The sequence below is a fragment of the Apostichopus japonicus genome, chromosome 1 (genome assembly GCF_037975245.1).
Source record: "Apostichopus japonicus isolate 1M-3 chromosome 1, ASM3797524v1, whole genome shotgun sequence".
In the NCBI taxonomy this organism is placed as follows: Eukaryota; Metazoa; Echinodermata; class Holothuroidea; order Aspidochirotida; family Stichopodidae; genus Apostichopus; species Apostichopus japonicus.
In genome coordinates, this window is record NC_092561.1 from 19,990,296 (window position 1) to 20,003,331 (window position 13,036).

At 39.0% G+C, this 13,036-nt stretch overlaps 1 protein-coding gene across 1 annotated transcript; it reads left to right on the forward strand.

Moving 5' to 3' along the window:
* The first annotated feature begins 3,232 nt into the window (after nt 1-3,232).
* On the forward strand, nt 3,233-9,640 carry LOC139970707 (uncharacterized). Its single transcript, XM_071976623.1, has 5 exons — nt 3,233-3,392; nt 4,049-4,257; nt 5,923-6,066; nt 6,744-6,895; nt 7,733-9,640. Exons 2-5 carry the CDS (start codon nt 4,074-4,076, stop codon nt 8,018-8,020), a joined length of 768 nt encoding a protein of 255 aa, XP_071832724.1. The 5' UTR covers nt 3,233-3,392; nt 4,049-4,073; the 3' UTR covers nt 8,021-9,640.
* Nucleotides 9,641-13,036: the final 3,396 nt, after the last annotated feature.

The window sequence follows — 13,036 nt, forward strand, 5'->3', positions numbered from 1 at the left end:
CCATCCGCCGGAATGTCAGCTCCCCTCCCCTTGCCACAATACAAAATGGTAGTTGCACCCCTCTTATATTACGGCATATGCCCTTGTTGTGAACGATATCTTCCATGTTAATTCTAATGATTAATGTCGATATTGGAAAGAAACATTCCAGCTATCGAAGGCTAATGCAACCATTTATATCATTGATGTTTAAGAGTAAAATGAGGTATACCCATAGTTATATTATGTTCATGACGCCTTTTATATAGACCTATAGACTGCCGTTACTGTCAATTCATGCATGCGCTTACGCGATGACAAGGGCCCGGAGTCATTGATCCCGCATAGGCCTGTATATCTACAAGCTGTGCATCGACCTCGTGACTAACTCATATCGTGATACTGGTCATTAGGGCTACAACCAGGCCCGCATCCAGGCTGGGGCACGGTAGGACCTTCCCCCTCCCCTTACAGACTATTGTGAAGTTGGGTTTAGCCCCCCCCCCCCCTTTTGCCATTTCGATGCGTAGAAAAATCCCATTTGAAATTTGTTGTATCTCTCCCCTGTCCTCCCCTCCTCCACCCCCCCCCCCTACACTCCCAACTCGGAATTCCCAGCTACGGAAGCCTGTGTATAATCATTCGTAATTTTACCACACCATTCCCCCTCCCTTCAGATTCCAGCGATTCTGGGCTTATTCGATCTTTCCAATCGGTCCAAAAATATTAACTTTGGAAAACTTCCCCGTGCGTGAATCAGCATGCACAAGCAAACCAGATTTGAGTGGTTGGGATTACCCTCGCTGTAAGGTTTCTCTGGGAACTACCCAACTCTCTTTTATGGCGATTCATGATATTGGAATTCGGTCGTATGATGAGACTCAAATTTTATTGGCTACGCGCATTGAACGAGACGGCGCACTTGTCTAAATTTGTATTGTTCTGTTTTCTCTATATAGAACCGGATAATAACATAACTCATAAAACAGTTCTACTCCAGTTTTTGGTATTTGTCAAGATAGTTTTGAGCCTATAGTCAATCCTACATCCGTCAAATCAAAATATTACCGATTATTATAAGACTTGGATGTGAAGGGTGGCTTGAGTGGGGTTGGAGTGTGGGGGAGTGGCGGTGAATGACTCTTTGAAAAGACCAGGAAATAACGAAATAGCTCTCTACAGACTAAAAATGCCATAAATAAAGCAAAGTGTCAATAAGACAGTTTCATATACGTCATTATTACGTGTATCAATGTCCGTACTATACCAGGGCGTCAATCCCAATTGAAAAATGTAGGGGAGAGGGGGCATAAATGACTGAACATGGGGAAACTGTAGGACCGCTATAGCGCCTTGACGCAAAGCCTCTAGTGGGGTCCAGGGACCCACCTTACTTCTAACAATAAACATAATAATAATAGTAATAAATATGTATATATTGAAAGCTTAGCAATTTGAGATTCCCCGACGAAACAATTAAAGACCCTACTTTTCCTATGCTAACATATCAAGTTAATTATGTCCTTTTTAAAAGTATGCTGTATTGGCCCCAAATATGCTAGATATTCAAACATGGTCATCTTTGGTCAAAATTCTTAAACTGTTTTTAAAACAAAGTTCAAGGAAATTTTCCTCACTGGGAAATTCAGTCATCTTGCGTGTTCCTTAAAAAAATATCTGAGGAAAATTTGGAGAATCAAGAACTCGAGGGAGTAATGAGGAGGTACTTTTTGTAACTCCTAGCAGGTATAATTATAAATCGTGCTATAGTTTGGGGCCTATACTGACTACCATTAACGTTATTATAAAACAACCTTTCAATCATATTGACGTTATCTAGGCCTAAGCTGTGACGTGATAGTAACACGTGTCGAGGGGTAAATACAAACTGGTTGTGTTTCGAGGAAATGTTGTGCAATAGCGGTTGCCATTTAATTTGTGTTGCACGGCGTGGAAGTTGCAACCATCGTTGTTGCATTGCCCAACGCCTGGACGTATACAAGTATAATTGCTATGATGGCATGATGGAGTAATTGTGTAGGCCCATGAATAGTCCGTAACATGGAAACGATTAACCAATCACCATTGGTAATTTGGAGAATTTATTGTAATATTATAGCTTTTGGTAAAGCATATTTTATTAGCCTGTGTTTAGAGGCGTGTATTGTGAAAACTTGAGAATAAACTTTTCTTTCCCGCCTTCCCCCTTTATATTGTCCCCAATCCCTTACTTGACTCCAGGCCGCCGGGCAATAGCCTATATATACCCCCCCCCCCCCAAATAAGGCCTGACTTGCCTAGCTACGACCTGTAAATTTAAAACTATAAATCATATTTTACTTTGAGGAAAAGTATCAGCTGAGCAGTTTATATCATTTGTTTGTGCGAAAAATATAATTAAGTTATCGGTGTATTATTTAGACACATCCCTTGTGTTATTTCCTTTCCGGGCTCCCATCTCCTTGTAGCTCAGCTTTCAGTTGAGCTAAAACTATCGCGCGATTTTCCCGACTTTCTGTCACGTCTTGCCACCATATGTTTGTACGTCTACCGTTTCGTCATGCAGTCATTCGATTTTGCTGAAATTTTGTGAGAGGTTTGTGTATGTTAAATGTCCATACATGCAATTGTATTTTATAAATTTGAGGGTCATTTGAGGTCACGAGAGGTCATTATCCGGAAACGTAAGAAATGCCACTCGTACAGCTTTTGTCCAAATTTGCTGAAATGTTGTGGATTTATTTACATTTTGATGATCATAACGGAAGCTCTACAGAATGGAGTTTTGAGCCCTCACTTGACGACAAAACCATTTTCCTGAACAACTTTAGCTCACCACCTTTCAAATTTAAAGTTATATCCACAACATTGCAGCAGATTTGTGCACTAGAAAGGCTCTAAAAGGACTAGCATATTTTCACGTCTTCAGAAATTTGTGGCAAAAAGTGACAAAACTTCGGCAGAATCGCAAGATCGCTATAGCTGATCACCTGAAACTTGATTCGGCTGAGCTAATAACCCAAGCACTATAATGATCGATGTGGTTAATTTGTATGATAATATCAGCATATACGAGTTAAACATTTCATCATGATTTGCATATCTGTGAAAAAAACACATAACCACTATTGACCATTTCCTTTGATTGAGCCAAGGTGTTTTTCGACCACACTGAGCAGATAAACCTGTCGGTGCTTTCCCGTGACGTCATATTTATATTTAGTCGTCAGTATGTGAGTATATATATCTACTGTATTATACATACACGCAGTCAGTTGAACCAACAGACACGTTCTGAAGTTGATCTCTATCATCGACTATCGGATTCGGACTATAATACAACACTCCAACTACCACAGGAGCAACATTTTAATACCTTCTACAGATTACTGCACGTAATAAAAAGGAAAAAGGTGGGTTGTTAATTTTATTCCCGTTTTAAGGTACTGTGCCATTAGGAGGAGCGCATACTGTACTACTGTACTTTGTTTTACCCACTTACATTTATCTTACTGCAGCCTTTAAGCCTTACTGTGTTTTGTGTTACTCGTGTAGGCCTAATATTTTACTATTACGAGTACTGATCGAGTATCCTAGTTGCACTGGTATTTCTTGCCTACGATTAGGCCTCTCAGGTACTATACTGAGAAATACAACAGCTTAAATGGTGCGGGGGGAAAACGTACTTTTCATGGGAAGGCAAAGTGCTCCCCGTCAAAAATGTTTGGTGCCCATGTTTCCTGAAAGGATGTAGGCTAGGCGCTATATTGTATGTCAAACCATGGAGGTAAATGTGCAGGATTGCTGATACTTTTCATAGCTGATATACTGAAATTTATGTATCTTATGCTCCAAGGGGGAGTCTCTCCTTCGACGTCCTGCACGCCAACATGGCTCTGCCCTCCCCCCTCCCCATGAAAGCTTGCATTACCTGAAAATATAACAATGTTCAGTCAAAAGAGAAACCCACATGCAGACCGCCTGTACCAAATGTATCGAAAGTGATGTGGCAAACTCATTTCCATGCTGATCTGTAAATTTGGCTATGGTTTTTAAAATTTTATTACAGAACTTTTGGTCAAGATTTTCAAGCAATGGGAGTTCCTCGGAAGTCATCGGAGGTCGATTGTCAGATTGAAACTAACCCTGAGAGTGTGTCACTGCCCACTACCGGTACAGTCGAGTGCGGTGACATGTTGAAACACAACCGCAAAGAAACTGTAAGACAAGAAACGGAAGAAATCTTCAAACTGTTCATGGATCTGGAAGATGGTACAGGTATGTGTCTGTATTGACCTTTATGTCAAACATTTACCAGTGTAGTTATAAGACAACTTAGCAATGCTGTGTTGCAACATCAATATAGAGAAAGAGAGATGCTTACCCCAGTAACAATCTTCTTTTTTCTTGATTTTATTTTTTATATATTGATGATGATAGTCTGAGAAGTTGTCTTTATGTGTACAAACAAATTACTAAATATTACTGTACAGTACCTCCTGCCCTTCTTTCTCCTAAACTTACCCCCTCCTCTAGCTCTGCCACCACTCACCCCCTTCTCTTCCCTCTGAAAAGAAAATTAGTCTTGAAAAATTGTAAAAAAAAATATAAAAAAATTCACATCAAGAATTGATTAATTTACGTTGATAATTTATGCAATTGGACATTTATGTAAGCTACAGTAGTACAGTACCACTCTATAGTAAATTGTACTCTTTTGTTGTCACGCGATGTCAAAGTCCTCATGTATGCACAGAACATCCAAAGTGTTGTCTCTAGAGGCAAGAGAAGTTCAGATATTACTGGTAAATAAAATACTTTAATTCAAGTCCTTTGAAGCTTGACATTACAAAGAAAGAACTCACTGAACAACACTGAAAGAAAATTGGTGATTACAGAAGCAACTGGAAGAAATTGGGCTTCCCCCTTAAAATAAGATATGACTGCACAGTTATTATGCAGGACCTGACATGTGTAGACATGTTTCATGCCTGTGTAAACAGACAACACACATTACAGAAACTTGTGCATCTTTGTGCATGTACAGTAGACAGATATGGAGCTGACATTGTTGTACACTGTATGAAAAGTACTTACCCTGCACTGTTCCATGGCTGCACAGTAATATAACTAGTGACCTTTGCCTCATATTATCCAGGTTTGATAATTGATTTCATGCATGATAGAATTTCGTGGAATTCTACTGTACAACGTTTTGCACTATTCATGTATAAAGATATTTTGTTCCCCCTTTTTTTTTTTTTTTTACTGTCGGTCTACAGTACTTAGTTACAGTACGTAGTTCCTTATGTTCAGACATACTGTATGCTGTACATGTTACAGTAAGCCTAGCGGAATACGTTCAAGTTGCTTATATATGGTATCACACACCGAAGACGTTTTTCAAATTCAAGCAAATTAGTCGATATATAGTTATACAAACTTACAAGACTTCAGATATATCTTTCTACAGTAGTTTTACATACAGTGACAAGCATTTTCAGTCTCTTTCGAAAGAGAACATTTCTAAAATTCTGTGCTGTCAGTTGACTCTGGGTCCAGATATAATACAAGCAAGCATTGCATGATAGGAATTCAGTATCTAGAGTTCTGTGTCAAGAACAACTAACCTTCCCCCGGGTGCAGCTTTTTAAGAAGAATTTTGTTTGGGAGATATCCTACACTATAATCCTATACTCTCATGATCGTCAAATCCACTGGTACTGTAGGAGTACAGAAACTATCCAGTTAATATATTCCAGCCCTTTAACAAATTTAACCTCTGAAGCAGACCCTGCTAGGATCGAAACGTCAGGCCCACTTACTTTTACACATGTACAGTATGATCGATAAGGGATACAGTTGATCATGAATTCCCCGGTGCGCAGCTGTGCGGGTCATCATTTTGAATGTTAATTCCTTGTTTTTTGTCTGTCCACACAGATGATCCCACTACAACTGCTAAACTTTTTCTTGGGAGTCCATCACTTGATTCGCAGACATCCATTGAAATGTCCCTAGACTTTGATACAAATATAGAATCGGATGGATATAAGCCATCGTCCCTGCAGGACAAGGCCGCAAAAGGTTTGTTAGTCTTCATTTTCAAAGATTTCTTTCTGTAATTTCATTAAGCCTATTTCCTCGTCAATGTTGCCACGTACTGTACAGTACCTTATAGTGAAGCTTTATATCTTTATGATGTATTGCTTGATTTTGATGTAGTATGCACATCAAATGTAAGCTAACAAAATCTTAGTCTGTGCAAATGTTGGTATGACCATATCCTTTACTGTAGATCTACACAAATGATATCACCAAAGAAAGTTATATTAGTGTGTGTATGTGTGCAGAGGTCACACAGACACTATGCTAATATGGCCCACATAATCTGCAAAAATATGCATAATGCTCTCCAGCTACTGTACTAAAGATATTTCATTGATAATATCTATTGCAATGTGTCCCATTTCGTATTCTGCCCCATTACCAGTTCAACCTAATCAGAATTAATGTTTTCACTTAATGTTTTAGTTATACACACCGATATCCACGATATCCGAGATCAAACGAAAGGTTAACAGATTATATAGCAGGTGACCAGCGGCCTATACCGATAAAAACAATCCACCGGTATTCTCAATCAATTGTAACCTTAGTATCACAATAACACAAATTTTCAAAGTTTGTATATATACACCTGGTTGTACTGTACAGTATAAACTGAGTTTTGTTATCTCCTGTAATTTTTTTTTCTTGGTCAGATGAGACTGATTCGGAGAGCAGTGAGGCAGATGCGAATGAAGCAAGCGGGGGAGAAAACAGCATCACCGATATAAACAGTAGGGAAGAGTTTCTCAAAGCAGCCAGAATCCTGCAAGTTATCGGAGATGATATTAATAAAAAATACATTCAGGTGAGGAGAACCTATAGAACCATTTCATCGACAGAACCCAGACAAGTGCTGTTTGAAGCTGTTGTGGGAACAAAAATATACAGGTCAATTTCAGAGATTTATAAAAGTGGTCGCTACATGTTAATTGGGAGTCCAAATAATGACCAGCATTTACCCTTAATGCTTCAGTAAAGTCCCTTTCTAATAAAAATCTATCACTAATCAACTTCTAAAGCCTTTGTTATAAAGTTGGAGAATGGGGGACTGGAGTCTCTTCTCATCACAGCAGGGAGGAATTTGCTATTCACAATCATGATAAGTGGATAATTATGTTTACCACCACATGGAGGTCTGTCTGGTCCCTTTGCAACCCCCCCCCCACCCTCCCCCACAATAGGTTAACCCATGGATATAATGAATTCTAGCAAAACAGTCGTTTGGGTTTTATGTTCATTGTTTTTGTCATCTCCATGGTAACTATACAGTATGTGATGAAATTGTTTTTCTTGAACTGTAGGCAGGCTAGTAATAAAGTCATTCCACTAAAGGTTGAGTCGAATGTAACCAATGGTGAATAACCGTCCTGATTTGAGTAAAAGTTATCAATTGCAGGCATTTGTACAATCTCTTTGGGAAGAACCTTTACAGACTTGTTTCAGGACTGTCACACATCTGAAAGTCAGACATGCACTACAATGCCGGTTGTGTGAGATAAAAGGCAAAAACATTTTGTTCTCAGAATTCTGTAGAACATTGTCTCATTTTCTTGAAAAGCCCATGCATGTGTAAAATGAGAAAAAGAAAATGATAAGCTTTGAAAATGAGTATAATTTGTCTTTCTTCTATCACATGCTTTAGGCTGACCCTGTGATGAAACAGTCACTCCAAAAGGTAACCAAAGAGATGTTGTCAACTGGTGCAGGGCATGTTTTTGAAGAATCCCTGGACCAAGTGCTAAACGACTTTAACAAGTCTACTTTCCAAGAGGATAAGTACAAGGTAGCCCTGGTAATGCTGTGCACCCGTCAGGTGGTCAGGACTATGAAGAAAGCTGCTGACTTTAGTGAGAGTACCAGCGTTCAGCTGGTTGATACAGCCATGACCTATATCTCCAGCCACTATCCCAATTGGAGAAAAACTATTTAATGATCTGAGGAAGAAGAAGAAGACATGTCTCTCAGCTGTTTGGAAACAAAAAAACAGAAAACCTGAAGAGAAAAAAACCACATGTTATTTGAGAAGCTTCTACGGTGGACACCTCTGCTCGCAAGAAACCGATGAAATGTCAGCAAGTTATTTGTGCTAGCCTAGTCATTTACCTTATCCATCCTACCGTACTGTATTGCCGACATTTCACATTGGATGAAGTAAAACGTTTACTATCTATAGAGGATTGCTGTGAGTGACGACTCACCGAGTCATGATGAAGACTAGCCTAACAGGACAACATAGTGTAATCCACTTAGCCTATACCGATGTGAATACTCATCTCTGTGTCCAGAATTATCATCATTTACCCTATCCATCCTAACGTACTGTAATGTCGACGTTTCACGTTTTATCCACGACACCGTGCAATGAAGTAAAATGTTGACTATCTATAGAGGATTGCTGTGAGTGACGACTAGCCTAACAGGACAACATAGTGTAATCCACTTAGCCTATACCAATATGAATACTCATCTCTGTGTCCAGAATTATCATCATTTACCCTATCCATCCTAACGTACTGTAATGTCGACGTTTCACGTTTTATCCATGACACCGTGCGATGAAGTAAAATGTTTACTATCAATAGAGGATTGCTGTGAGTGAAGACTAGCCTAACAGGACAACATAGTGTAATCCACTTAGCCTATGCCGATTTGAGTACTCATCTCTGTGTCCAGAATTATCATCATTTACCAGTCTTCTTGTCATCAAAGTCTCAGTGTAGGCCTAATTTTTTCCGTTGCCAGTTTTATCTTAAGGGAACAAGTTTATTACTCATGCACAGTGGTCATACAGTACAGTAGGGCGTAGGCAAGAGATGCAAATTCGGTCAGAAAACAGCAGTCTGTACCAGGATATATATATATATTCTTTTCTTTTCTTTTTTGAAACTATTGAAAGTCAGATTTTAAAAACAGTTTTATCATAAAGTAACAAATTATGTTATGGAATTTTGTACCTTGATTATTACAGTAAAAATATAAAAATAATTTTCACAAGAAAGTCTTTTCATTATATTCTTTGATTAACTATTTGTTGACACAACAGTAAGTTGAACTAGAAGAAGAAAACCAGCTTTCTGCCTCTTTAGCTTAAAGTATTAATCATATAATCTTTAACATTTAAAGGAGGTTGTATTTGTAAAATATTTAACTCTCCGAAAGACATATGAACTATGCAAAATTTACCAAAAAACGTTAAAGAAAAAAATCAAAGAGCTTCCATTAATCATTTAACCTGTAATAAATATTTCTACAGGTGTATTATATCATATGGCATTTCTTCAGGTGTATAACTGTAGGCTAATGAATTCTTATGTAATCTAAAAAATCAGTCAACCTACTCTGTGTAAATATTAATACATACCTGTCCTGTCATAGTAATGAGTCTGTGTCTTGTTTAATGACACAAAAGTCCAATTGATTGAATCATTAATTCATCAATCATATATGTTTGTTTTAACTTACATATTCTTAGACCATAGAACTGACAAGGATTTCCGTAATGGAGAAGGTAGAGGCATAAAAAGGTCATGTGTAAATCAGTGACACTGTGTTTCAGATTTAATTCAATTAATTTGTTGTTGCGCTTACTGTTGTATGCTATATGTATAACTTGTTAAAAAGTAATATTTAAGTTAAAAGATGGAGGGAAAATGTTGTTGAGTACATAAAAAAGGTGTATGGTTGGTAGCTTAAACAGCTGGTTTATGTAAGTTTAATAGAAATCTATGGCAAAATGTTTTGAAGTAGGTGCATGCCCTTAGGGCACAACTTGAGACAGAGGAAAGGTATAGAGTGTTCCCGGGGGGAACTGAAATATTGTATTCTTGCTTGGGTTGAGTTGTATCTGCCAACAATTGTCTTCCAATGCTCTTACATGTTGAATCAGTTCGAACTGCTTTTGTTTTCTTTTGCTTTTTTTTTTGCGGGGGGGCATTCCTCTAGTTCCTTTGGTTGTCAATTCTTGATTTGTTGCTAAAACTAGAGTAGCAAAATAACTTAAAATGTGAGATGATTTAATTAACTCCACTTGTCATATCCCCAAAATTTTGAATTTTGTTATTAGATACTATTTTAGGAATGAATTTAGGCAGAAGTTTAAACTTGATATGTTATAGAAAGTCCAAAAAGAAAACACATATTAGTCTGTACGTACTTGTCTAGTCTGAAATTCTGAATCTCGATTGTTGACTTTAAAGGATCCATTTGCAAAATTGTGAAAATACTTAAGAGAAAACACAAGTTGGACTGACAAGAGGCACAGTGGTCTTAACGGTCTATACCATATCAGAGTTAACTTTATGTCTAATGTCATTCTGCAATACAAACGTGAATGTTTCTTATTCTTGGGGGGGGGGGGGGCGGTGGGGGAGGGGAAAGAATTGCTTAATCGATTGTAACTAACTATTTAAGTATACATAGAGACACTTAATGAGGCCTGGTTTCTTAATTTTGACTTGTTTCAGTAATATTTCAGAGTTGTTTATGCAGAATTGCTGGCCATATGCAGCATACAATTAAGTAAGGCCAGTAAAGTAATCAGGGAAATCATTAAGAACCACCTTCTTTTCGTGTTTGTTGGATGATGTCGAACTCAAACTACGAATTTAATTGTAACTACAGTAACAAGTTGTACATAATATGACAAATACATTTCTAATAAATTATATCTTCAGGCTGCACATTAAGATCATTGATCTTGCATTTTTTGAAAGTCCCTATAATATTCAGAAAGGGTACAAGGAATATTTTTGGGGGAGTAGGGGGGGGGGGTTGGGTTACGTGCCTTTGGGGGTTTGGGGTAGGGGCCTTTGGGGGTTTGGGGTAGGGGCCTTTGGGGGTTTGGGGTAGGGGGCGTCAGTGTCTTTCAAATTCTTCTTTAAGAAAGATGATATTCGTAAAAATATGAAATTAATACAGGTGCCAAAAAAAAAAAGCTTTGATTGGGTTGCATTTAAAAATGACATAATACTTTCATCACGTGTTATGTCTAAACTAGTTTGGTAAAGTACATTACTTTCCCTCAACCAAGCTACAGTAGCCCTACCCTACCTCTTCCCCGCCCTCATGGTCCACCCCTTCTCCCCCCCCCCATTCTACAACCGCACTACCACTGTTTTCGACCTTCGCCTGTGTACGAACGAGCTTAGTTTCCTTTGTTTTGACATGGCCTGTTGTAATTTAAATGTATTTTTGTCACTGACTCTTAATTGGTAGGTGTTGCGAAGAATTGCGCCATATGAAGCACGTACAGGGAGCCCTCACTCACTTTGCGATCGGCTTTGGAAGTTCATAGTTCCTTTGTCGAAATAGTAATAGCATGTGATAGGCAGAGTTCAGATAATATTAAACTACCTCAGTTGGTCTTCCATTTGCATAGAGGAACGTAGTGCGGGAATTGAGCTTACTCCTCACGTATACGTGAGGGGGTTGGAGGTGGCAACCCCCCCCCAACCCCCACCACACCCCTATAAGTATGACATCTTTATCTAAAGTAAATTTCGATTTGCTAAAATGAGAAGCTTGAACACATGGTGAAGAGGGCAAGAGGTACATGGGCGTGCACAGGTTAAGCATTGAAGCTCACAATTGCGTTTCTTTTTTTTTATTCCCTTCCACCACAACATGGTTATTACCTTCCTTCGTTGTGTTCATTCTTTTTATAGACTACGAACTGGAAATACCCTATAGGTGCTTTTCCAGTTCTACCGGATGCGCCGCGGTTACGCATTTGAACATATTCCGTCACGGACCTAAGAACGTACACGTCTGAAGCTAAACTTATGTAGCTTTTTCAATTATACTTTCAACCGGTTCCTTAAAGTATAAAGATGTAACTCATTTCCCTTTCTCATCCGCTCTTCATCAGGCTGTGTGACAAATTAACTGTTACTAAAGTTACGTGGAAATACCTGTCTTACACACAACTCTTTTAATTAAAAAAAAAAATCCCCTTTGCCATTTAAGCCTAGGCTACCGTAACCACGCTTAAGTATGTAGTAAAAGAAGACGAAGGCGTCTAAACTAGGTTGGGAATCAGTGGCGGCGCCAGTTAGGGGTTTAGGGAGGCTGGAGGAGGTGGTTATAAGATTGTCACAGTTTTGAATTTCATAAAAATTAAAGTTAAAATATTCATAAACTAATATTTTGTTTACCGATGAAGAGACAAACAATGGGGGGAATATTGGCACATTCACTATGAGCCACCGGTCCCCTCCCCTCCTATACATTTTCCCGTGATGTGCATTTTTTATACAGGAGGGATTCGGCATAACTTTGGCACCCAAAAATCTTTACTTGCCCTCCCTACCCCTCAACACCCCCCCCCCCCACTTTTGAATGCTGTTGCAGCCATTGGGAGAACCCTGGCCATTTTATTAAACATCCAACTCACTTTGTAGTGAAAGACTTACAGCCTCGCAATCAGGCACGTAGCCAAGGGGGTGGGGCGAAGGGGGCAGCTGCCCCCCCCCCCTTGAGCATATTTTTAATTTAATTTTTAATGTTTTTATGATATCGCTAGTAATTCAAAGGAGAAAATGCTAAGATGAAACTAACAAGGCCTGGGAAGTGCCATTTCCAGCGATCTGTGAGGCATTTTCAGCCAAAATATTCTTATACGCAATTCGCGCCAACTTGACATAGTGGCGCTACGTACGCTTAGATAGTTTGAAATGCCGTATCTACGGCTCTGATTGTTTGCCTACATTTTCGCCCCCCCCCCCCCCCCTTGGCAAATTCCTGGTTACGCTCCTGGAGGTAGAAACAGTTATCAAAGGTTGGGTTGAGGGGCAAGGTAGCTTAGTGACATTTTCCCCTGGCTGATGTTGGTAGGGGTATGGACCTTACTAATGGACGGGCTATACACAGATCAAATCGATTACGAAAGAGAGGTATGAGCTGGGCTATTAAGTGTTTTTTGCCCCCCTCTCTTTTCCCTCCTTTCAAC

Coding starts and splice junctions, on each gene's coding strand:
- LOC139970707 (XM_071976623.1), top strand. CDS start 4,074: ATGGGAGTTCCTCGGAAGTCATCGGAGGTCGATTGTCAGATTGAAACT. Junction 4,258..5,922: donor GGATCTGGAAGATGGTACAG/GTATGTGTCTGT, acceptor CTGTCCACACAG/ATGATCCCACTACAACTGCT. Junction 6,067..6,743: donor GCAGGACAAGGCCGCAAAAG/GTTTGTTAGTCT, acceptor TTTCTTGGTCAG/ATGAGACTGATTCGGAGAGC.